The 26,005-nt window shown below is 45.6% G+C and overlaps 1 protein-coding gene across 2 annotated transcripts in view; it reads right to left on the bottom strand.

The window, feature by feature from the left end:
* The window catches only part of plekhg4b (pleckstrin homology domain containing, family G (with RhoGef domain) member 4B), a 179,468-nt gene that overhangs the window by 36,044 nt on the left and 117,419 nt on the right, over positions 1-26,005 (bottom strand). For both annotated transcript variants that reach the window (XM_080202976.1, XM_080202968.1), the window contains exons 6-12: positions 24,590-24,683; positions 19,166-19,252; positions 15,008-15,124; positions 11,416-11,514; positions 8,694-8,836; positions 7,883-8,021; positions 2,979-3,101 (exon numbers count right to left, since the gene is read on the bottom strand). In XM_080202976.1, coding sequence (XP_080059102.1) covers positions 2,979-3,101; positions 7,883-8,021; positions 8,694-8,836; positions 11,416-11,514; positions 15,008-15,124; positions 19,166-19,252; positions 24,590-24,683 — 802 coding nt within the window. The remainder of the gene's footprint in view (positions 1-2,978; positions 3,102-7,882; positions 8,022-8,693; positions 8,837-11,415; positions 11,515-15,007; positions 15,125-19,165; positions 19,253-24,589; positions 24,684-26,005) is intronic.

The raw sequence follows: 26,005 nt of genomic DNA on the forward strand, positions 1-26,005 counted from the left end.
GGCACGTCATGTTTGACTAATTTGGTGGAATTCTTTGAGAACATTACATGCGCAGTAGACAATAGGGAACCTGTGGATGTGGTGTATCTGGATTTCCAGAAGGCATTTGACAAGGTGCCGCACCAAAGACTGCTGCATTAGATAAAGGTGCACAGTGTTACGGGTAATGTGTAGACGACTGGTTAACTAACAGAAAGCAAAGAGTGGGGGTAAATGGATCTTTTTCTAGTTGACAATTGGTCACTAATGGTGTGCCTCAGGGATCAGTGTTGGGACTGCAATTGTTTACGATTTACATAGATGATTTGGAGTTGGGAACCAAGTGCGGTGTGTCAAAATTCGCAGAGCAAAGAGTGCAGAGGACGCTGTAAGTCTGCAAAGAGATATAGGTAGTCTAAGTGATTGGGCGAGGGTCTGGCAGATGGAATACAATGTTGGTAAATGTGAGGTCATCCATTTTGGTAGGAATAACAGCAAAATGGACTATTATTTAAACGGTAAAAATTTGCAGCATGCTTCTGTGCAGAGAGACCTGGGTGTCCTTATGCAAGAATCACAAGGAGTTGGTTTTCAGGAGCAGCAAGTAATTAAGAAGGCAAATGGAATTTTGTCCTTCATTGCTAGAGAGAAGGAGTTTAAAAACAGCAAGGTTATGTTGCAGCTCTATAAGGTGCTGGTGAAGCCACATCTGGAGTATTGTGTACAGTTTTGGTCTCCTTACTTGAGAAAGGATAAACTAGCACTGAAGGGAGTGCAGAGGAGATTCACTAGGTTGATTCCAGAGTTCAGAGGAGAGACTGAATAGACTGGGGCTATACTCATTGGAATTCAGAAGAATGAGGGGAGATCTTATAGAAATATACAAGATTATAAAGGGAATAGATAAGATTGAAACAGGAAAGTTGTTTCCACTGGCAGGGGAAACTAGAACTAGGGGTCATGGCCTCAAAAGAAGGGGAAGCAGATTTAGGACTGAGTTGAGGAGGAACTTCTTCACACAAAGGGTTATGAATCTGTGGAATTCCCTGCCCAGTGAAGCAGTTGAGGTTACCTCGTTGAATGTTTTTAAAGCAAGGATAGATAAATTTTTGAATAGTAAAGGAATTAAGGGTTATGGTGAGTGGGCAGAGCTGAGTCCATGCAAAGATCAGCCATGATCTTATTGAATGGTGGAGCAGGCTTGAGGCACCAAATGGCCGACTCCTGCTCCTCGTTCTTATGTTCAAATCAAATCAAAATCTGGTATCCACTCAGATATGGAGACGGGGGGACAAATTACCAAAGATGTGTTGAGGGAGGAGATTGGAGTGGTGATTTAAGTAGCATTTTGAAGAAAGAGAGGGAATTGCAAAAGAAAGATAGTCAGAGAGGAATTTTAAGAGCATTAGGCCTAGATAGCTGAGGACATCCTAACCTTCAATGGAACAAGAAACTTGGGAATACACAAGATACCAGAACTGGAGTGATCCTGAAAGATTTTAGAGCTGGAGGAGGCTACAGAGATAAGGAGCAACAAAATTACTCAGGAATTTGAGAACAAGGTTGAGAACTTTAAAATCAAAGTCTATTGCCACACCTGGAGTCAATGCAGGTCAGCAAACACAGGGATGATGTACAGGAATAAGATCTGGGATCATGTTCTTTTTAAGTGTGGAAAGCATGAGCATAGATTAGAGTTTCCAAACCAAGTTACTGCAAGTCACAGTTTGCTCAATAATTCTAACCTATAGCGTTACACCTCACGTATTTAAATCCAGAGGTGTTAGTTGTAGACTGGAAAGAGTCAAGAGCACAGATATTTTAAGGGGTTCTGCTACGGTTGGACCAGTTATAATTTTGCGCCTTATTCAGAGTCAGGTCTACCCCACCAATTACGGCATTGACTCACAGAGTTATCTACAAAAGTTTGGAAAGAATCTCCGAATCCTATCACACAGTTACATCTCCAATTCTTAATACTGAGTCAGATTGTCTGGCAAATATTTTACAGTGGCCTGGAGCCCTGGAACATCCTTCAGTATCACATTGTACAATGCAATGATATCTGAGGCTTCCTGGATGGTAGAAAATAGTCCCTTCCAAAGCACTGCACTCCTTAGTGTCTATTAAACATTTAATCTCACTGGAATGAATGAAGTATGTTTCAATATCTTAATCAGCAAAAAATATAAATGGGCAAAGGGAAAATTTTAAGGAGTTTTTTTTTATTTGATTCTTATTGTCACATGCACTGGGATACAGTGAAGTTTTTTTAAAACTCATTCATGGGACATGGACATTGCCGTCTGGCCTGTACTTATTGCCCATCTCTTAAAGGGCAGTTGAGAGTCAACTGCATTGTGTGGCTCTGGAGTCCAGGCTAGGGAGGCCTTCTTGCGTGCTGTACAGGCAAAATATACCATTCATAGAGTGCACTGGGGAGACGGAAAGCATAGTGCGCATTATTAGGAAGTTTGGAAGAGTTAGAGTTCAGTTTTAAAAGCGCAGAATGATAGTAAGAGATTAGAGGGTTTGCTCGGAACAGTTCACAAGAAGTCACCTCACTCCAGCACCATCTTTTGCTTAGTGTTTCAATCTCACTCTAACAGTCTAAGGAAGCTGTCGATAAAGGATAAAGTGGCATAAAGGATCAAGCTAAAGTTGCCCCAATAAATTCCTGACATGCAGTTTTGTGGACTGCAGCTGAGAACCGTTCTAAAGTCCCTTGTTCTTTATAACTTTGCTGTAAGTAATCAGAGCAGCTGGATCTGCCAGGCCTTCATAATCCCTCCGCTGTTTACAAATGGTTTCCCAAAAGTAAAGCAAGCCCTGAGTAATCATTCTTCCCTGTATCAGATAACTTGAAGACTTAACAATGAACAAAAAAGGTACAGTTGTGCCAATCATCCAGCAGGGGCAAAGCGATTGGGTTTTACTTCATCTAAAATGAATGTACACAGCATAACAACCCCCCAGCATGAGTGATATGTGACACTTACCACAGCCAGTCTGTAGAAGGTATTATACTCGTCCTGCATTTGTTTCAATGATTCCAGGGAATGTGGCAAACAGTCCACCTGCACAAGGTACTTTTCTCCCTCGCACTCAGCCCAGAGTCTTATCTGCAGGTAAGGGAAGGACAGTAGCATCAGACAACACAAGAATTACCTGTTCTCGACATCTCAATCTGTGCAGGGACTCACGGAATGCACTAACTAGCTGAGAATACGATTAGAAAGCGAGCGATCATTACAACAGGTTACTGAGGACATGGCATCCATAGAATTGATAGGCAGCATAGTAGCACAGTGGTTAGCACTGCTGCTTCACAGCTCCTGGGACCTGGGTTCGATTCTGGCTTGGGTCACTGTCTCTTTGAAGTTTGCACATTCTTCTCGTGTCTGCGTGGGCTTCCCCCGGCTGCTCCGGTTTCCTCCCACATCCAAAGATGTGCAGGTTAGGTTGATTGTCATGCTAAAATTGCTCCTTAGGGTCCTCAGATGCATAGGTTAGAGGGAAATGTGTAGGGATATGGGGATAGGGCCTGGGTGGATTGTGGTTGATGCAGACTCGATGGGCCAGCTGGCCTCTTTCTGCACTGTACGGATTCTATGAACTAATTGACTTGGCCCTTTTTGGAACAGGAATGAAAACGGAAAATGCTGGGAAAAACCCAATGGATCTGGCAGCGTCTGTCGAGAGAGAAGCAGAGTCAAGGTTTGGGGTTCTTGAGAAACATTAAGGTAGACAAGTCCCCAGGGCCTGATGGGATATACCCCAGAATACTGAGGGGGGCAAGGGAGGAAATTGCTGGGGCCTTGGGAGAAACCTTTGTATCCTCACTGGCTACAGCAGGGGGTGGTTGCCAGAGGATTGGAGAATAGCAAATGTTGTTCCTTTGTTTAAGAAAGGTAACAAGAATAATTCAGGTAATTACAGGCCGGTGAGCCTTACATCAGTGGTAGGGAAATTTTTGGAGATAATTCTTTGAGACAGGATTTATTCCCCTTTGGAAATCAGGGGATATATTAGTGAGAGGCAACATGGTTTTGTGAAGGGGAGGTTGTGTCTCACTAACTTGATCGAGTTTTTCGAGGAAGTGACGGAGATGATTGATGAGGGTAGGGCAGTGGATGTTGTCTACATGGACTTCAGTAAGGCCTTTGACAAGGTCCCTCATGGCAGACTGATGCAAAAGTTGAAGTCGCATGGTATCAGGGTGAGCTGGCTACGTGGATACAAAAGTGGTTGGGTCAAAGAAGACAGAGGTTAGCAGTGGAAGGGTGCGTTTCTGAATGGAGGGCGGTGACAAGTGGCATTCCTCAGGGATCAGTGCTAGGACCTTTGCTGTTTGTAATGTATACAAATGATTTGGAGGAAAAGGTAACTGGTTTGATTAGTATGTTTGCAGATGACACAAAGGTTGCTGGATTTGCAGATAGCGATAAGGACCATCAGAGTGTACAGCAGGATATAGATCAGTTAGAGACTTGTGTGGAGGGGTGGCAGATAAAGTTTAATCCGGATAAAAGTGAGGTAATGCATTTTGGAAGGTCTAATACAAATAGGAAATATATAGTAAATGGCAGATCCCTTAAGAGTATTCATAAGCAGAGGGATCTGAGTGTACAGGAACTCGGAATATAGTGTTCAATTCTAGTCACCAGACTACCAGAAAGACGTGGAGGCCTTGGAGAGGGTACAGAAAAGATTTACCATTATGTTGCCTGGTGTTAGCTATGAGGAGAGGTTGGAGAAACTTGATTTGTTCTCACTGCAACAACGGAGGTTGAGGGGTGATCTACAAGATTATGAGAGGCATGGACAGAGTGAATAGTCAGAAGATTTTCCCAGGTTTAAGAGTCAATTACTAGCGAACACAGGTTTAAGATGCAAGGGGCAAGGTTTAAAGGGGATGTACAAAGCAAATGTTTTACATAAAGGGTGGTGGGTGCCTGGAACTCGTTGCTGGGGGAAGTAGTGGAAGCAGATACGATAGTGACTTTTAAGGGCAAATACATGCATAGGATGGGAATAGAGGAGAATGGTTACCAGAAGGGTAGGGGGTTTTAGTTAAGTTGGGTGGCATGGTCAGTTCAGGCTTGGAGGACCGAAAGCCTGTTCCTGCGCTGTAATTTTTCTTTGTTCTTTTGTTTTGAGTCTGTGAGACTGAAGTGGGTGCGGTTGAACCAGGCAACTAGAACTCAAATTAGTTCCTGCCACAATTCACTCCTCACTGGGACTTGAGTTCACAGTACAGAATGTAACAAATGACCTTTGCATTCCAAAATGGCTTAAAGTTTTTAAGTTGATTTCTTTGGCTTCACAAGTAGGCTTACATTAGTGCTGCAATGAGTTACTGTGAAAATCCCCTAGTCGCCACACTCCGGTGCTTGTTCAGGTACACTGAGAGAGAATTTAGAATGGTAAATACGCTTAACCAGCACGTCTTTCAGACTGTGAGAGGAAACCGGAGCACCCAGAGGAAACCCACACAGACATGGGGAAAACGTACAAACTCCACTCACGTGGTCACCCAAGCCGAGAAACAAACCCAGGTCCCTGGCAATGTGAGGCAGCAATGCTAATCACTGTGCCACCATGTTCTGTGGCATAGAGTGCAGATTTCTGCTGCAAGCCACTCTGGTCTCATAATAATGAAGGAAAAGGCACTGAATTATGCCCAGAAATATTTCTGAGTTTTGTTTTTTTAAATGGATGCACGAGCCAAATTATTGCAGAGTGATCCTCAAAGAGACACTGGAACCCCACCCTTTATTAAAAAAAGTATTCTAAAAGCATCTCAAAACAAAACTCTACCTCTGGTAGAGACAACGGGACATAATGGCCATCTTATCAAGAGATTCTGGATGGAATTTTACAAAGGTTTGTCAGAGTGTCAGATTCAGACGGAGAACATTGAATGTATTCAAAGAGGTGGCTGGATTCAGCACTTGGGGCAAATGGGATCAAAGGTTATGAGGAAAAAGCAAGATTAGGCTTTTGAGTTGGATGATCAGCCATGATCGTAATGAATGGCAGAACAGGCTTGAAGGGCCAAATGGCCTCTTCCTGCTTCTATCTTCTATGTTTCTATGTTAAAACTGGCATGTATTTCTCTAGATGGACAGCCAAGTATTGAAACCAAATTTGCTGACACTCTGAGGGTGTGGTTCACACTGTCACACCGGAAAATCCCCCCATTGATGTAAAATAACACATGACCCATATCTCGGGGTCAGTCCAGTGCTGGACAGAGCTGTGTGCAGCATTGAGACAGCTCCTAACTTGACCCTGTTACTATTATATAAAATGTATATGTACATAGTTTTTGTGGTTAATAAATACATGCAGTTAATCTATTTAAGATTATGAAGACTTTATTAAAGGGTGGTGATGGCCTAATAGTATTATTGCTAGGCTATTAATCCAGGAACTCAGCTAATGTTCTGGGGACCAGGGTTCAAATCCCACCACAGCAGAACGTGGAATTTGAATTCAATCAAAAATGTCTGGAATTAAGAATCTACTGATGACCACTGTCAATTGTCAGAAAAGCCCATCTGGTTCACTAATATCCTTTAGGGAAGAAAATCTGCTGTCCTTACCTGGTCTGGCCTACATGACTCCAGAGCCACAGCAATGTGGTTGATTCTCAACTGCCCTCAGGCAATTAGGGACGGGCAATAAATGCTGACCAGCCAGTGGTGGCCATTGCCCACGAATGAAGTAAAAAGAAAGTAAGAGCGATCGCATTGTTAGATACAACGGTCTACAACACCTTCCTAACAAGGAAACTGGAATATAGAGCAAGGAAATGACCTTAAATGGTTTTTATCTGAGACCCAGCCTAGAATACTGTATTCAGTTTTGGACACTGAGCCTTAGGAAGGAGAAATTGGCCTTTGAGGTAAGGTAGCACTGACTGAATAAATTGGTTTCAGAGCTCAGAGGATTCAATCATGATTACCCATTGCATAAATTTGGCTCTTATTCCCTTGAGCGCAGAAGACTAATCAAGGTGTTTAAATTGACAGGAAGGATTCGGTGAGTAGACACAGAGAAATTAATTCGACAGAGGATCGAGAACAAAATGAGGCTTACCATAATCTTAAAATTCATGCTGGCTCATTAGGAATTAAACCAGAGAGCATTTTTTTTCCAAGCAGGATCATGGAAAGCTGTAACTGTCTCACCCAAACGACTCTGAGATACTGGGTCAATTGAAACATTCAAGATTTAGATCCATATGGTCTTTTGTGGAGTAAGAGAAGGATTTGGAGCGGCACGGGGGCACAGTGGCTTGCACTACTGCCTCACAGCGCCAGGGATTCAGGTTCAATTCTGGCCTCGAGCCACTGTCTGTGTTGAGTTTGCACATTCTCCCCATGTCTGCATGGGTTTTCACTGAGTGTGCCAGTTTCCTCCTAAAGATGTGTGAGTTAGATTGACTGTCAAAGTTAAATTGACCCTAATGTCAGGGGGATTAGCAGGATAAATGTGTGGGTCTGTGGAGATAGAACCTGGGTGGGATTGTGGCTGGTGCAGCATTGATGGGCTGAATGGTCTCACTCAGCACTGAAAGGATTCTATGAACAGCAAGTAAATGGAGTTGAGATATATATCAACCATGAGCTAATAAAATAGTGGAACAGTCTCAATGGCCTACCCATGTTCCTGTTTCCTGTTACGGTCAATGCAGTGCTATTACTTTTTAGTTCAACAGGTTCCTTTTAAGTGCAAACTTGCCTGAGAAGGCTTAAATCTGGGAAAATAAATCTTATAATAAATTCCTTCCGTAACGTATTTTAAGTGATTTGAAGGCTGGTTAGGAAGGACAGACACATTAGAGCAGCCTCCACTGGCTTCAAGCTAATAATAGGATGTTTAAGTCTTTGTTCACCTTGCTACTTCCTTCCTCAAACCTTCTCAGCTCCAGGAGGACTTGCAGTTGCTGCAGGCACTTGTTGGACAGTATGACGAGCTTATGAACCTCTTCATCGACCTGATTATACAGCATCGTGATGGTATCCATTGCATCCCTGCAAACATTTACAAAATGAATTTGAGCGCTCACCAGAGAGAAAAATATTTGCATTAGGTGGCATTTAAATGTTGACTTAAAGTTAAGTTAAAAGTGAAAAGTAAAGTTTACTTATTCATCACAAGTGGGCTTACACTGCAATGACGTTACAGTAAAAATCCCCTGACTGTCACACTCCGGCCCCTGTTCGGGTACCCTAAAGGAGAATTTATCATGGCCAATTCGCCTAACCTGCGCATCTTTGGACTGGGTTAAAGTTCAACAGGTTTATTTGATAGCACAAGCTTTCGGAACACTGCCCCTTCATTGCCTGGTGCCCTCAGTGGTGCTGGTGGAGCACCGCAGTGCGTAGATTTGGTGTTCAACTCCCCGGAGTGGGACGTGAGTCCATATTCATTTGGCTCAAAAGAGGAGATTGCAAATTGGGGAACCACAGCCAATCTGTAGATCATCCCTGTGCACAGTCTACTCTCTCCAAGCTTCAACTGCTGAGTACTGTCAACTAATTTTGTGCTGAAGTGAGGACTATGGCATGGGGAGAGTTCACAGAACAGAAGTTTAATAGAGGTGATTTTTATTCCATCACAGGAGCCTCGTGATTTTTGTTCCAAGAAAGACCAGTATTTGGAAGAATTCTTCCAAATGAACCCGAGGTCCGTTGATGTCCTACCTGTAGTCATCAGTATCAGAGAATTCATCTTTCCTAATCCGAGCCAGGATGGTCCCACCTTCCAAACGCAATCCCACCAGGCGGGAGTCTTCCAGCACGCTCTTCATTATCCTTGTGTGCTGGTCAATGAGCTCGGTGACTTCCTGTAGAACGAAAGTTCCAAGTTTAATTTAAATTCTGCTGTAAAACCTTCTTAGCCCAGTAAGGGGGAGAGAATGTTACAGGGCAGAAGGATCAAAACCATCTCACTAGCCTATTGGCTATTTAGATCCCAGTGTACAGCCATTGATGTCACTATTGCAAGCATGGAAGGGGGAAAATTAACTGCGTCCATTAAGAAAACCAATTGAAGCATCATTGAGTGTTGGCCATTGGTTCACAACCATAATTCTCTGAAGCTAATCTCCATTCAGCTACTTGACCAGGAATATCATAGACCAAAGACAATCAGGAGAGACAGAGAGAGATAGAGAGAGGGAAGAGAATGGGGGAAAGATGGAGTGTGAGTGTGGCTTTCCCCATTTTTAAACTTGAGGCAAAGTTTATTCTGACCCCTCTGTTTTGCTGACTGTTGGAAACAAAATGGACCTCAGTGGCTTCTCCTGTTCCCATGTCCACCCCTTCTTCCTTCCTCTGCCTCTCTTCCTACTACATCTTCACTTCTCTACTTCTCTTCCTAACACATCTTCACTTCCTCTACCCCTGCTCCTGTTTGAACAACCCACTCATAAACAATGGCCCTCCACCCGCACTATTGCCACTCAGAGGGAAGGGCAAGTGAATGGGAACCGAGTCACTGAGGGCAAAGGTCTGAGTTTTCCTTATGAACATAGGAATCAGGAGCAGGAGTAGGCCACTTGGCCCCTCGAGCCTACTCCTCCATTCAATAATATCATGGCTGATCTGATTGGAACTTCAATCCCACATTCCTGCTGACCCCCCAATAACCTTTTACCCCCTTGTTAATCAAGAAACTGTCTAGCTCTGCCCTAAAATTATTTGCCCCCATTGCCTCTTGGGGGAGAGCGTCCCAGAGACTCATGCTCCTCTGAAAGTAAAAAGTTCTCCTCATCAAATGAGCGACACCTTATTTTCAAACAGTGATCCCTAGTTCTAGATTCTCTGACATGAAGATGCACTCTCTCCATATCTCCTTGTCAGTACTCCTCAGCTCTGACAAAGCGTCATTTAGACTCGAAACATTGGCTCTATTCCCTCTCCACAAAAACTGTCAGGCCTGCTGAGATTTTCCAGCATTTTCTGTTTTTGTCCCCTCAAGATTGTAAAAAGTTTCAATCAAATCATTTCTTAATCTTCCAAAGTCTGCTGGACACAAATCTATCCACTCCAACCTTTCCTCATCAGACAACCTGCCCCACCCCTGGGGTAAGTCTCATAAACCTTCTCTGAACTGCTTCTAACATGTTTACATCTTTCCTTAAATAAGGAGAGCAATGCAGCGCAATTTATTCACCCTCGTGGATATGTTTTGGTGGGGAGATACATAAAATCAGGTGGGTTCCCACTCCACCACTTTACTCCCCATCTCAAGCTCCACTTCTATTATACGAGTGCAGTCCACCCACCATATCCAAATACTTCATCAATTATGAAATAGGCTTACTACCAGATCAATTAACCCTGGAATGTGTGTTGCCCGTGCCATGAAAGGTTTGGCCGAGCGGGAGTGGACAGCATGATTTTTTTTCACTTAACTTCTTCAAAAGGTGGAGGGAAAGGGGGGGGAGGTTGTGTTTGATCTTCTGGGGCTGCCCTTTGCGGATCTGGGGCCCTTCTTCTGAGCAAACCCAGCCTTAAACATTCCCCTACTCCCCAGCAACCTCCCCCGCCACACCCACGCCCTCACCCCCTGACAACCCCAAGACCATCCCACATCCCCAGGGGAAAGGAAAGGAGAAAAGATAAGGGAGAGTATCAGTAAAAAGTGAATGGAAGCAAAGCAGAAGAAAAGAAAATGATAGAGACAGGACCGAAGGAAGTAAAGAGAGAGAGAGAAAGAGAGCAAAGCGGAGACATGAAGATAAACATGAAGGGTAACAGAGCTCTTCAACTCACTGTGTGTAATTCCTGTCATTACAATGGACAGCTTAGATTTAAGTCCAATTCATTTGTAACCCACATTTAGAATAGATCATAGAAGAATCATAGGATCATTGAATTCCTACAGTGCGGAAGGAGGCCATTCAGCTCATCGAGCCTGTACTGACCACAATCCCTGCCAGGTCCTACCCAATATTTACTCTGCAAGCCCCCCTGACACTGAGGGGCAATTTAGCATGGCCAATCAACCTAACCTGCACCTCTTTGGAGTGTGGGAGGAAACCAGAGCACCCAGAGGAAACCCACACAGACACGGGAAGAATATGCGAACGCCACGTAGACAGTGACCCGAGGCCGTAATTGAACCAAGGTCCCCAACGCTGTGAGGCAGCAGTGCTAACCACTGTGCCAAAGTGTGAATGTAAACTCATCAAACTGTCAAGTGTCACATTCTGGCCTGCAATGTTGCTGCAACATCACAACTGGTGTAAAGGTGTGATTACAACAGGACAAGTTTACCTGGACAACAGGACACAGGAACTTAAAAAATACACTCGTTAAAATAAGCACTGGATGGTTGAATTCACAGTGAGAGCTGAGCTTTAGCTTGGTGCCCTGACTCTGTCGAGTATAACTGGGGGGAGCACTGCGCTGAGAATACCTGTTCCGTGCTTGACATTCTGCTGACATTCAGGCTGTTGATTGAATTCTTCAAGTAGATGAGAGCCCCGCGACAGTTCAGCATGAATGGCTCCAATTTCTGAAACAGTAAACGTGAGGTTATAGCTCAGTTTTATCCATCTCACTCCTATTTCTTCTTTCACAATCAGCGAGCACTGTATTCAAAAACATTATATACATCTTTATTCGATTTGGGATCCTTTTCATTTACAATTTCACGTGAAGATGTAACGGTGCAAATCCTTTCCACGCTCACCTCCCCCATTCCATAAACTTACATTGACACAAAACTCTGCTGATCAAACAAACCCTTGCTTGCACCAAATCCTGTGCACCCTATCACCCAGGGCAGCATGGTGGCAGAGCTGTTAGCACTGCTGCCTCACGTCACCAGGGACCCAGGTTCGATTCCTGGCTTGGGTCACTGTCTGTGTGGAATCTGCATATCCTCCCCAGATCAGCGTAGGTTTCCTCCGTTTCCTCCTGCAGTCTGAAAGACGTGCTGGTTAGGTGCACTGGCCATGCTAAATTCTCCCTCAATGTACCTGAACAGGTACTGGAGTGTGGTGACTAGGGGTTTTCACAGTAACTTCATTGCTGTGTTAATGTAAAGGTGGTACAGTGGCACAGTGGCTAGCACTGGGACCAGGTTCAATTCTGACAGTCTGGGTGACTGTCTGTGTGGAGTTTGCACGTTCTCCCTATGTCTACATGGGTTTCCTCCGGGTGCTCTGGTTTCCTTCCACACTCCAAAGATGTGCGGGTTAGGTTGGTTTGGCCGTGCCAAATTGCCCTTTAGTGTAAGGGTTTTAGGAGGTAAATAAGTGAGGTTATGGGGAAAGGACCTGGGTGGGATTATGGTCAGTGCTCACCTGATGAAGGGGCAGCATTCCGAAAGCTCGTGCTACCAAATAAACCTGTTGGACTTTAACCTGGTGTTGTGAGACTTCTTACTGTGCCCACCGCAGTCCAACGCTGGCATCTCCACATCATTAATATCATAAGCACACAGGTGCAAATGTTTACTGCTGCCAATACAAATACATTTCACCCCAAAAGTGCTAACCTTTCCTCAAGTACAGTTTTTGCTGATACCTGGTCCATTTATCAGGTGGGAGTCCTAACTCTGCAGCTTGACATGAGATTCACAGGGTGAAATCCTCTCATGGTCACATTTGCCATTCGCTACTTTTGTGGAGGTCTTGTGGCACAGTGAGTTGCATTTCTGCCTCTGAGCCAGAAGCTCTGGGTTCGAGTCCCACCCCAGAACTTCATAGAAACACAGAATCCTATAGAGAAGGAGGAGGCCATTTGATGCATCGGGCCTGCACTGACCACAATCCCATCCTGGATCTATCCTCATAACCACATGCATTTAACTAGCTAGTCCCCTGACACTAAGGGACAATTTAGCATGGCCAATCAACCTAACCCGCACATCTTTGGATCATGGAAGGAAACCAGAGCACCCAGAGGAAACCCACACAGACATGAGGAGAATGTGCTAACTCCACACAGACAGTGACCCATGCCGTGAATCGAACCCCGGTCCCTGGCACTGCGAGGCAGCAGTGCTAAGCACTGTGCTACCGTGCTGCCCTTGATAACCAAGATGCGTTCATAACGCAGTCGAACCGGTCAGTCTGTGAATCCTTCCAAACACACAAATGGCCGGCAGTAAGAGTAGGCGAGACTCCTGTTCAGCCATGCTTGACATGGAATGGCACCCCTCAAGCTATAAAACCCTGGTGAAAGATAAGCTATCTGTTCCGGGAATTACTAGCTGAGGGAATAGGGGAATAAATCTACCTTGTTGCACCACTAGATGCGGGAATACAACTGGAGATTGGATTCATCATTTTCCAGCCTGGGTCAGTCAGCCGTAATTAAGACTAGAAATTCCCATTGACTCCAAAGCTTGTGATCGGTTGACATGCACAGATCAGGGGGTATACCCGCCTAACCTGCAGGCCACACTCAGCTTTAGGGAAAGCCTCTCTCCTCTCAAGGTTCATAGATCCGTGGAATGCTTACAGTACACAGCACATTTACAAATAAGCACATTTGGCCTGTCAATATGTAACCAGTTCTCTGAAAGAACATTTCAGCTAGTCTCACCCACCTTTCCCTGTAACTCTTGCATTTTGTTTTTGGTGACTATTTCATGATATATACCCGGTTATGAGAATCAATACAAAATAAGAATCACGTGAAATGAAAACTGGTTAGAAACAGAGACCAAAACTGCTAGTAATGCTCAGCATTTCAGACAGCAGCTGTGGGGAGAAGTGGATTTCACAGTTTTTAGGTTGGACTCTACTTCTCTTCATAGATGGGAATGTGAATTCCATGATTGGGGTGGCACAGTGGTTGGCACAGCTGCCTCACAGCGCCAGGGATCCAGGTTCAATGTGGAATCTACACGTTCCCCCCGGGTGTTCCAGTTTCCTCCCACGGTCCAAAGATGTGCAGGTTAGGTGGATTGGCCATGCTAAATTGGCCCTCAGGGTAAATGTGTGGGGTAGAGGAATAGGGCTTGGATGGGGTTGTGGTTGGTGAAGACTCGATGAGCTGAAAGGCTTTGATTTGATTTGATTATTGTCACATGTATTAACGTACAGTGAAAAGTATTGTTTCTTGCGCACTATACAGACAAAACATACCATTCATAGAAATGGAAGCAAGAGAGTGCAGAATGTAGTGTTACAGTCATAGCTAGGGTGTAGAGAAAGATCAACTTAATGCAAACTAAGTCCATTCAAAAGTCTGACAGCAGCAGGGAAGAAGCTGTTCTTGAGTCGTTTGATACGTGACTTCAGACTTTTGTATCTTTTTCCCGAAGGAAGTAGGTGGAAGAGAGAATGCCCGAGGTGCATGGTGTCCTTAATTATGCTAGCTGCTTTGCCGAGGCAGTGGGAAGTGTAGACAGAGTCAATAGATGGGAAGCTGGTTTGCATAATGGATTGGATTACATTCATGATCTTTTGTAGTTCCTTGCAGTCTTGGGCAGAACAGGAGCCATAGCAAGCTGTGACACAACCGGACAGAATGCTTTCTATGGTGCATCTGTAAAAGTTGGCGAGAGTCGTAGCTGACATGCCAAATTTCCTTAGTCTTCTGAGAAAGTAGAGGCGTGGGTGGGCTTTCTTAACTATAGTGCCGGCTCGGGTTTTTTTCTGTACTGTAGGGATTCTATGTCTGACCGGCTGAGCATTTCCAGCAATTTCTTTTCTTGCTTTTCTTTCAGATTTACACTGTATTTTGCTTTTAGGATTAACATTTTCAGGTTGAACGGATCCTAATTGCTTCCAATGCAGTCAGAAGTGACAACTGAATATTCATTCCATGTTCCCCATTAATCCGCATGTAACCAATCCTTAATTCCCTTCAGGGCATTGAAATTCAGCTAATGATTTAGCTGCTGGGATTTGGCTGCTAAATACTGGAGGGCACTTATCCAGTTAACATTTCCAGGTGCGAGTGCACAAGCATTGCCCGAATGCGCGAGCAACAGGGATTGCTTTTATATTTTATATGGGAATATCTCATTGCTTCAGATGGAATTTACTAACCATTCGGAAGCGGATCCAATCGTTGTGATCGTAAGGAAAAGTTCCAGAAAATTCCTGTGTCAGTTGACTGCCATCAATGTGCTTGTGCAGAGCCTTTAGCGAAGACACCATTTCGTACTGGATTGGGCAAAAAAAGAGAGAAAAATTAAACTTAACCAATAACCCCTTGCATGTTGGCGAGCCTCCTAATACACAGCAATGCTGTCTCCCTGACAACTGACCATGACAAAATTCATTCAGTAAATATTAAGTATTGCCAGAGCAGAATAGATTCAATTTTGAGCCTACATAAAAGTAAAGTTTATTTCTTAGTCACATGTAAGGTTTACATTAACACTGCAATGAAGGTACTGTGAAATTCCCCTCGTTGCCACAGTCCGGCGCCTGTTTGGGTCAATGCGCCTAACCAGCACGCCTTTCAGACTGTGAGAGGAAATCGGAGCACCCAGAGGAAACCCATGCAGACACGGGGAGAACATGCAAACTCTGCACAGACAGTGACCCAAGCTGGAATCGAATCCAGCGCCTGGCGCTGTGAAGCAGCAGTGCTAACCACTATGCTATTGTGCTGCCAATTAGTTAGTCGTGAGCATAAACTGCGATGTGGACCCAAAACATCGCGACAGTCGGAAACCGAGACTCTCGTCAGCAAGATCTCATCTTAAGATTTCCTCCGTCCATTGCTACTGACATAACAAGCTTCCCGTCCTGACCTCATTTAAATTTATCTAAACAATGTTATATTTAGTCTGAGGGCTTCCCTGCCATACGCCGCCCCCAGATAAGGAATGCAATCCCTCTCCACCCACCCTCCCGCTGCAACAGACATGGAAAAACGGGAAGCAGTTGAGACAATCCTGCCAGGCGCACAAAGGTAAGTATATCCTGCAAGGTGGGGGGGGGAGCAAGTGGGTGTGGGGAGGGGGTGGAGGGGAAGAGGAACATGCCCTGGCACTGCCCCTTGCCACTGATTCATGGCAATCCACCCTCGCAGTGCCGGGGGGGGCAGTGCCAGGGCAGACCCCCTGGGAAGCCCAATTGTGAGGGGTGGAGGCAGGTTCCCTTGGGCAGGGGCGGGGGTGGGGGTTGACTATTCTGGTGGTTTGTGAGGTGGGGGTGCGGTAGTTGCCCCACTGCTTGTGGGAGGGGGTCCATGTCCATAGGGTGGGTGTACGGTGTGGGGCAGGGGGAGGTTGAGACAGTATTGTTCTGTGTTGGAGATCGGAGCTTCCTCTTGATGGAGCCAGTGTTGCCGGCGCTCTCAGGCCCCACCCCACCAGCACGGACAGTGAAATCCGCACAGAGTTTCTGTGCAGAGTGCCAGAGAATCAAGACACAAAACTCGGCTGTGCGGCTGAGGGGCCGCACGCTGGTTTTCTCACACCAGCCAGCACTCCGTGCAAATCTCAGTCACCTTTGAACTTTAGGTTGAGACACATCAGGAGGCCCAGCGCAGCACTGAAGCAGGTATCACACCACCACAGGTAGTGAGGCGGCTTTGATAGTTGTTCCCGGGTGATGGGACTGGCAAGAGGCCAAAGGCAGCACCGACACACAAAATAGCTGGCCTTTGCCTTCAGCTTCTGCTCCACAAAGATTAAACACAGAGAGACAATTCTGCGTGCTCTCAGACTCTGCATCAGATCAGCTAAGGAATGATATTGTTCTTTCATTGCATTCGACTGGTGGGATAATCTCACTGTAATCAGGAGACTGCTATCGCTTTGATCATAAGGTCAGAGACTTTTCTTTCAATTTATCGACTGATACAACAAAGTCAACATTCACACCAAGCTGTGAGGCTCCCATTAACAAACCCTTTTTTACAATGCACAACTGAATACCAATGATTCTTTTGCAAAGGTACTAATTGTGTTGGCCCCACAACGTTGGTCCAATCTACACTTAGCATTTAGATTTGGGGAATATTGTAAAAACTAAGTTTTATTTTTTAACGTAAAGTAGGGCTTAATAAGCTTTCTGCACATGTATTTATTTCTCAGAAATGAACATTTCTTGCCAGCCATCATGTTTCTCACCTCCCAGATCACAATCTTGCTTGGTGTATCAGGTGGAAAAACAGTGTGGAAAAGGGTGAATGCAGGATTAAATGGAACAATGGGAGGAAGACAAGATTACGCAGGTTCCACTCACACAAGAAGCATCACTGCACAACAACTGCTTGCATTTATACAGCATCTTGAAAGTTAAAACAATCAAAGGCAGTTGACAGGAGGGTTATCAGCTAAAGTTTGGCCAACGAAGGCATGAATCATGAAGAAAATCAGGGAAATGCACGAGCCCAGAACTCAAGGAACACAGATATATAGCTGAGGTTTTTGCTTCCCCATTTGCCACAAGCATAAATGGCAATGCAACATCTCACAAGAGCTGAAAAATGAGATTCTCGCCAGCAAGATTAGGTTCCCGCCGTGCACTGACGGGAATCTCATTTAAATACATTGCAATATCATTAGTGGGCTTCTCCGCTCCGTCATCCCCCATGTGGGGGTTTCCCCGCTCCGTCATCCCCCATGTGGGGGTTTCCCCACTCCGTCATCCCCCACGTGGGGGTTTCCCCGCTCCATCATTCCCCCATGTGGGGGTTTCCCCGCTCCGTCATTCCCCCATGTGGGGGTTTCCCCGCTCCGTCATTCCCCCATGTGGGGGTTTCCCCACTCCGTCATTCCCCCATGTGGGGGTTTCCCCACTCCGTCATTCCCCCATGTGGGGGTTTCCCCACTCCGTCATTCCCCCATGTGGGGGTTTCCCCACTCCGTCATTCCCCCATGTGGGGGTTTCCCCGCTCCGTCATCCCCCATGTGAGGGTTTCCCCGCTCCGTCATCCCCCATGTGGGGGTTTCCTCGCTCCATCATCCCCCATGTGGGGGTTTCCCCACTCCGTCATCCCCCATGTGGGGGTTTCCCCGCTCCGTCATTCCCCCATGTGGGGGTTTCCCCACTCCGTCATCCCCCATGTGGGGGTTTCCCCGCTCCGTCATCTCCCCATGTGGTGGAGGCAGTGGTACCGTGGTATTGTCACTGGACTAATAATCCAGTTACCAAAGGTAATGCTCTGGGACCTGGGTTCGAATCCACAGCAGATGGTGAAATTTGAATATCGAAAAGTCTGGAAGTAAAAGTCTAATGATGACATGACCATGAAGTCATTGTCGATTGTTGTAAAAACCCATCTGGTTCACTAATGTCCTTGAGGGAAGGAAATTTGTCCTTATCGGGTCGGACCTATGTGTGAATCTGGACGCACGTCAATGTGGTTGACTCTTAGAAATGGCCTAACAAGCCACTCAGTTCAAGGGCAATACATTCTGGCCCAGCCAACAACACTCAGATCCTATGTCTGAACAAATAAAACAAAAAGCATTCAGATTTCCTCCCCCGCTTCAGTTTACAACTGGACTAATCTGAACCTGGTGAAGAGAATCCATAAGGAACGCACAAGCAAGTGCAACCCAAAAGGGAGAATGCCCGCATGGTATCCAGCACTGCCCCTTGGCACTGCCGGAACGGGAGGTGTTGGGGGGGAGTTTTCTCTGGCGAGGGGAGATGGAGGTTCCCTGCATCTATGAGAGGGGGTTTCCCCTGTACCCTTGGGGGAGGAGGATGATGTCCTGTGTGCATGAGGTGGGGTCGTTCCTCCAAGTGCATGGGAAGAACTTCTCTGTGCCTTTGTTTTAACTTATAGTTTTGTGAGATTGGGTTGCCCTCTCTAGAAAACAGGCATTGCCAGCTGGGAGCTGCCCACAGCACCTTTTTCCCCCCACCAAGTGTTTAAACATCTGATGGGAAACGCTGACAGTACTTTCTCTGCTTGGGACAAGACTTCAAAACAAAAAGGATAATTCCCATTGCATGTTAAAAGGATGGAGGATGTGACAGAGACAAGAGGGCGAGACCATGGAGAGGTTTGGACACAAGGATGAGAACTTTGAATTCTAGGCAATGTAGGTCAGGGAGCCCAGGGGTGAAGGGTGAACGGGGAGTGTGAGATAGAATATGAGCAACAGTGTTTGGGATGAGACAGGCAAGTTTGTTGCTATGTCCTAGTTTTGCAGATACATCCCAAATGTGACATCAATAACTTTGCAGCTCCACTCTGCCACATGCTGCTTCCGTCTGCCTGAAAATTGGATTTACCTGAACAAGTGGATCCCTTTCAGGTCTGAATGCAGAATCCCTCTCCACTAAAACCAGGACTGAGTTAATGGCATTTGGAATGGCAACCTGCAAACAGTTAGAAAAATAATTCAGATGTACAATCAAAAGCAAGGACACAACTACTGAAGACGATTGACCTCACATCACTTGGTTATCCAACCTGAACATCACAGAGCCGATTTTCCTCAGTGCTGCCCCTGGAGGTCACAACTGACACCCAAGTGGTAGCACTCTCGCCTGAGTTCAGAAGGTTGTGGGTTCAAGTCCCACTCCAGGACTTGAGCACAAAGATCACTCCAGCGCAACACTGAGGAAACCGAGGCTGTGTCAGCCCGCTCAGCTCGATATACAGGCCACAACTCTACCCACTTTGCCCGCTACTAAATCGACAACGGAAATGTCCATTGGCTTAAGGTGGGAATTTCCAGTTTCTCCCGAGCGAGGCCTTAAAATCCCACGCATAAGGTCCCATGGCACTACTGCAAAGAATAGCAGAAGAGTAATCCCCAGTGACCAGGCCAATATCTATCCCACAATCAACACCACAAGGACAGATTATCAGGTCATACACAGTGGTTATCATGGCTGCCTCACAGCACCAGGGACCTGGATTCGATTCTTGGCTTGAGTCACTGTCTATGCGGAGTCTGCACATTCTTACTCAAGTCTGCGTGGGTTAACTCCAGGTAGTCTGGTTTCCTCCCACAATCCGAAAGACGTGCTTCTTAGGCGCACTGGCCACACTAAATTCTTCCTCAGTGTACCCAAACAGACAACAGAGCGTGGCGACTAAAGGATTTCCAGAGTAACTTCATTGCAGTGTTAATGTCAGCCTACTATTGACACTAATAAATGAACTTTAAAGTGCTGTTTTGTGTGCAAATTGGCTGCCCCATTTCCTAAATTACAAGTGACTACACTTTCAAGGTACTTAATTGCTTTTTAGGCATTTTGGATGTAAATGATCAAAGGAGTAATGCAAATCTTAATGTTTTCCTGTACAGACTAAAGGAACATTTCATTGTCAGAAAGATGCTACCATTTGAATGAAATGTTAACCTATCTTCTTGCTCAAGTTTGGTAACAGATCCAGGGCTACTCCCTCTATCTCAGCCAAGCAACTAAAGTCATTACCACTGATTACCTGATTAATTATTACTTTGCTGCATGTGGGAGTTGCTGTGACTGTAATAAGCACAGATAATTGAAACCCAAGTCAACATAGTTTCAATTGACATGCTATCTTACTCATGATCCTAATTCTGTAGACTGTGCAATGTTAGAACACAAAACCAAAAATGGGACCTGGCTCCGTCAAATCTGCAATACTTTGATCCAGACTATTCATGATACAATGAGGCCCCAAGCATTAGCCGGAGTGGAGGTGGAAGGCAGTTTTTTGTAGTCCATTTCATCCCTGAATCTCCCCTCAGTGCCTGGCCTACACAACTATTCCTCACAATGAGTGACAGTCACTCAACCATACATTGCAGCCTGATTCCCTTCTCATCTAATGTTGGCACATAGGTCGGGGGTGGTGAGGTGCCTTGAATGTTAAAGTCAATGGCATGAAGAAATCAAGTAGAGTGCATAACCGGAATTGTTGGTTTTCCTCCACAATGCCAAGGGCGGACATTACCTACATATTGTCCAGCAGTAGTTATTTAATGTAGTGCTAACCACTGTGCCAATAGCACTACTGCCTCACAGTGCCAGGGATCCAAGTTCAATACTAGCCTCGGGAGACTGGCTGTGTAAGTTTGCACATTCTCCCCGTGTCTGCGTGGGTTTCCTCCCACACTCCAATGATGTGCAGGTTAGGTGGATTGATGACGTTAAATTGCCCCTTAATGTCCAAAGGTATGTAGATTAGAGGGATTAGTGGAGTAAATACTTGGAGTTATGGGGAACAGGTCTGGTAGTAATTGAAAGCCCCTTAGTATCAGGGGGACTACGTGGGGTTACAAGGATAGGGCTTGGGAAGGATTGTTGTTGGTGCAGACTTGATGGGCTGAATGGCCTCCTTCTGCACTGCCGGGATTCTATGATTTGAGCAGTGGCCAGTCTGGGTAAGATGGACCTAACTGCATTGTCCCTGCTACTGCCCGCCTACTGCCATCCCCCAACACCCACTCCCTAACTGCAGTGAACTAGCTCGTACAGATCCGGGGCTAGATTGTCAGTGAGGGGTCGGGAAGCAAAAAAGGCAGTTGGTTCTAGATCCCCACCCCGCACACTGGGCTTTAAGTGCACAGTGGGGGAGTGGGTAGGCTCCCAATGTTGGAAGAAAGCCTTTCAGCCCTCAGTGATCAACAGCCTCACTAGCTGAGGTCAGAGACTGTGAGGGACAGGCAAAGGTAAGTTTCTTCTTATTTCTAAAATAAAATCCACAGCCCATGATCTTGGAGCAGTTTTGGATTAAAGACGTTCACAGCATGGAAACAGACCATTCGTCCATGCTGCCCTTTTTTTAAACCCAACTGTCCAAATTTGGCCCATATCCCTCTATACCCATCTTACCCATGTAACTGTCTAAACGCTTTTTAAAAGACAAAATTGAATCCGCCTCTACTACTACCTCTGGCAGCTTGTTCCAGACACTCACCACTCTCTGTGTGAAAAAATTGCCCCCTGGACACTTTTGTATCTCTCCCCTCTCACCTTAAACCTACGCCCTCTAGTTTTAGACTCCCCTATCCCCTATTGACTAGCTAGCTGATCCATGCCCCTCATTATTTATTAGACCTCTATAAGATCATCTCTCAGCTTCCTATGCGCCAGAGAAAAAAATCTCAGTCTATCCACCCTCTCCTTATAACCCAAACCATCAAATCCTGGTAGCATCCTAGTAAATGTTTTCTGCACTCTTTCTAGTTTAATAGTATCCTTTCTATAATAAGGTGACCAGAACTGTATGTACAATATTCCACATTACAGGTTCACTGTGTGTGGTTCCTCATGTGATCCATCAGGCCCCATCCTATCCTGATCCCAGTACATTGGTCCAGATGTGGATGAGGCCAACATTGCCTGCTTTGCACTGACAAATAGAATTTTCAGTCGGCAGGGGTAATTACATTTAATTGGTCTCAATCGGCAAACAACTGGGTTGACACCAAGCCCCCCTCATTCAAAATGGTTCGAGGTCATGCTGGTGAACCGGGACAGAGGCCAGCAATGCCAAATTGGGAACCCATTCTGATCCAGACCCCAAGCTCAGTGAAAACTCCTGGCTCATCAGATCTGAGACCTTTCAACTACTACCCACGTTTACCAAGTCTGCCATCAGAGGGAGCTCCTGGTCCCAGTTTTCAAAGCTCAAGTTAATTAACCCTGGAGCAAGACCAGGAGAGAGAGGACAGAGGGACAAAGAGCATTCTGGGCCAGATGTAGAACAACACACCAAAAGATAAACAAAAGTGAGCCTAGGATTTTAAAAGAAAAACAATAACAAATGCCCAAGAGACACAGAGAGATATGAGACCAGACACAAATAGCTGAACAGAAACAAGAAGGAAAGATACCCCCACACGCTATCAAAGTGAGAACAACAAAGTCCCACATGTGAATTCTGGTGACAACCTTGAGCTCCATAATCCAAACATCAACTCTCTCCTCTTCATCGACACTTAGCACAGTCTTATTCTAACATTCAGAGCTAAAAATAATTGCTTACGGCCTTGATTGGTAGTTTCTGCTTTAAAGTTACCGGATCTTATATAATGAAAAAACACCCATTTGAAAACATGAAGTTCCAACTTTATATAAGACAAACGACACTGTGAAACAGTGGTTAGCACTGCTGACTCACAGTGCCAGGGACCTGGGTTCAATTCCAGCCTCAGGTCACTGTCTGCGTGGAGTTTGCACATTCTCCCCATGTCTGCGTGGGTTTCCTTCAGGTGTTCTGGTTTCCTCCCACGGTCCAAAGATGTGGGGGTTAGGTGGATTGACTATGCTAAATTGACCCTCGTGTCAGGGGATTATCAGGGTAAATATGTGGGGTTACGGGAATAGGGTCTGGTGGGATTGTGGTCAGTGCAGATATGATGGGCCAAATGGCCTCTTTCTGCACTGTAGGGATTCTATGATGCTTTCAGATATTTGATTTGATTTTATTATTGTCACGTATATTAGTATGCAGTGAGAAGTATTGTTTCTTGCATGCCACAGAGACAAAGCATGCTGTTCATAGAGAAGGAGAGAATGCAGAATGTAGTGCTACAGTCATAGCAAGGGGGTAGAGAGAAATCAACAGTGCAAGGTAGGTCCATTCAAAAGTCTGATGGCAGCAGCGAAGAAGTTGTTCTTGAGTCGGTTGGTACGTGACTTCAGACTTCTGTATCTTTTTCCGAATTGAAGAAGGTGGAAGAGAGTTGTCTGGGGTGCATGGGGTCCTTAATTATGCTGGCTGCTTTTCCAAGGCAACAGGAAGTGTAGACAGAGTGAATGGGAGGCTGAATGGGAGTGATGGGAGGCTGGTTTGCATGATATTTTGTTGAGATCTGGATGGTCTCAAGATGTGTGGTCTCATTATGAACATGCTTTCCTAGATAACGACTAGAACAGTTTCTCTCTCAATCATTAGGCCAGGTCTGTGGTTTCGGATCCCGGTAGGCTAACTATGCTTTTGCACTCTGAAACATGGAGAAATAGTAGTCGAACAGGTTTTCTAATGATTCCTGCGAGAGAATCTAATGTAAACAAGAATGAAACTGAGCTCATCTGCGTCAATAACCCATTAACATCAATTATCACAGCTCACACACCCTTTGGTGAGGGATAGCACTCAAAATATTTCACCTCATCCAGAACAATAGGATCAGCCTGCACTTAAACACATACAAAATAATCTGCTTAGAAATTGATCGCTATTAGTCAATAATTGCATTATGGCTGTATCATGCCACTACTAGAATGGCAGGAAATAAATTGGATCAACCTCAATATTTTCTTCTGAAGTTTTTCCTTGGTTTCAAAGGAACCATTCCATCAGAGAAAAGCAGACAATTATACCATAAAACCTCTACGGTGCAGGAAGAGGCCATCTGGCCCATCACCTCTGATCGACCCTCCAAAAGAGCATCCCACCCACCCCTCCTCTTTGCCCTATCCCGTAACCCCATGGATTTACCCTGGCTAATCCACCTAACCAGCACATCTTTGGACTGTGGGAGGAAACCGGAGCACGCAAAGGAAAGCAATGCTGAGCCTTGGAGAGTATGTAATCTCCACACAGTCACCCACAGCCAATTCGCACCCTGGTCCCAGGTGCTGTGAGGCAGCTGTACTAACCACTGTGTAAACTGATGAAGATTGCAACTCTCAGTTAAAACCTAACATTGTTAGTAAGGTTTGGATGGTCATTTTCTCGATCCTGTCAGGTTTTCATTGATGCCTTACCTGCAGTGCAGTGAAAGCTTTGAAAAGCGTGACTGTGGGAGGACATCTGCGAGCATCCACTAATATGGTTATTCCAAGCTCACGCACTTCCTTCCTGGAATAAACAGATTAGATCATTTAAAGAAGCTAAACTCAACTGAAATTCAGTTAATTTCTGATTTCAATCTGTATTTTTATTTAATTGCCTCTTAAACTTCTATTGGTAACGATTGCAACTCATTGATAAAAGAAGTCAACATGTCGGGTGGCACGGTAGCACAATGGTTAGTTAGCACTGGTGCTTCACAGTTCCAGGGACCCGGTTCGATTCCCGCTTAGGTCACTGTCTGTGTGGAGTTTGCATGTTCTCCAAGTGTCTGTGTGGGTTTCCTCCGGGTGCTCCGGTTTCCTCCCAACATACAAAGATGTGCGGGTTAGGTTGATTGGCCATGCTAAAAAAATTGTCCTTTAGTGTCCTGGGGTGTGTCAGTTAGAGGGATTAGTGGGTAAATATCTAGGGATATGGGGCTATGGCGTGGGTGGGATTGTGATCGGTGCAGACTTGACGGGCCGAATGGCCTCCTTCTGCACTGCAGGGTTTCTATGTCAATAGAATAATCCATATGACTTGCGATTGTTACCATTTTGTTTCCGTGTCCCACTGGAGGCCTGGGAGCAATCAATGGGTGGCACAGTGATTAGCACTGCTGCCTCACAGCGCCAGGGACCCGGGTTCAATTCCAAGTTTGGGTCACTGCCTGTGTAGAATCTGCACGTTCTCTCCGTGTCTGCATTGGGTTCCTCCGGGTGTCCGGTTTCCATCCACAGTCTGAAAGACATGCTGGTTAGGTGCACTGGCCAGGCTAAATTCTCCCTCAGTGTACCCGAACATATGCTGGAGTGTGGCGACTCGGGGATTTTCACAGTAACTTCATTGCAATGTTAATGTAAGCCTACTTGCGACTCTAATAAATAAACTTACTTAAAACGTTGGAACATTGATGCTTCCTTCCTTTAACACTGAGATATAATTAATACCTTGCCCTCTTCAGGAAATGCGTTTTCCTGAATTTTATGCTCCCTCACAGCAGATTTTGAGCCAGGAGAAATTGCAAGCATCCCAACCCAGTCGCGATTTCACACTGACCACTTAAGATCCTTTTCCCTTAATTTTCAGGCTGATTGCGCCAGATCGCTGAGGGTGGGAAATAGAAAATGATGACAGGTCTTGGATCTCAGGCAAGCAGGGTGGGGGGCATCTCCACTGGAAGCCCCGTTATGAGCAGGGGGTGTGCTTCCCTCACAGAGCAGGACTAGACACACCTGGATTTGCCTCTCCAACCTATCCACCCACTTGACACTCTCCCCATCCCCCATCAGGACATCTCCTACCCACCCCTCTGCAGGATCCCTGCATTTACCTCACACTGGCTCCCA

This window comes from Carcharhinus amblyrhynchos, chromosome 2 (assembly GCF_965287045.1).
Source record: "Carcharhinus amblyrhynchos chromosome 2, sCarAmb.v2.hapA, whole genome shotgun sequence".
NCBI lineage: Eukaryota > Metazoa > Chordata > Chondrichthyes > Carcharhiniformes > Carcharhinidae > Carcharhinus > Carcharhinus amblyrhynchos.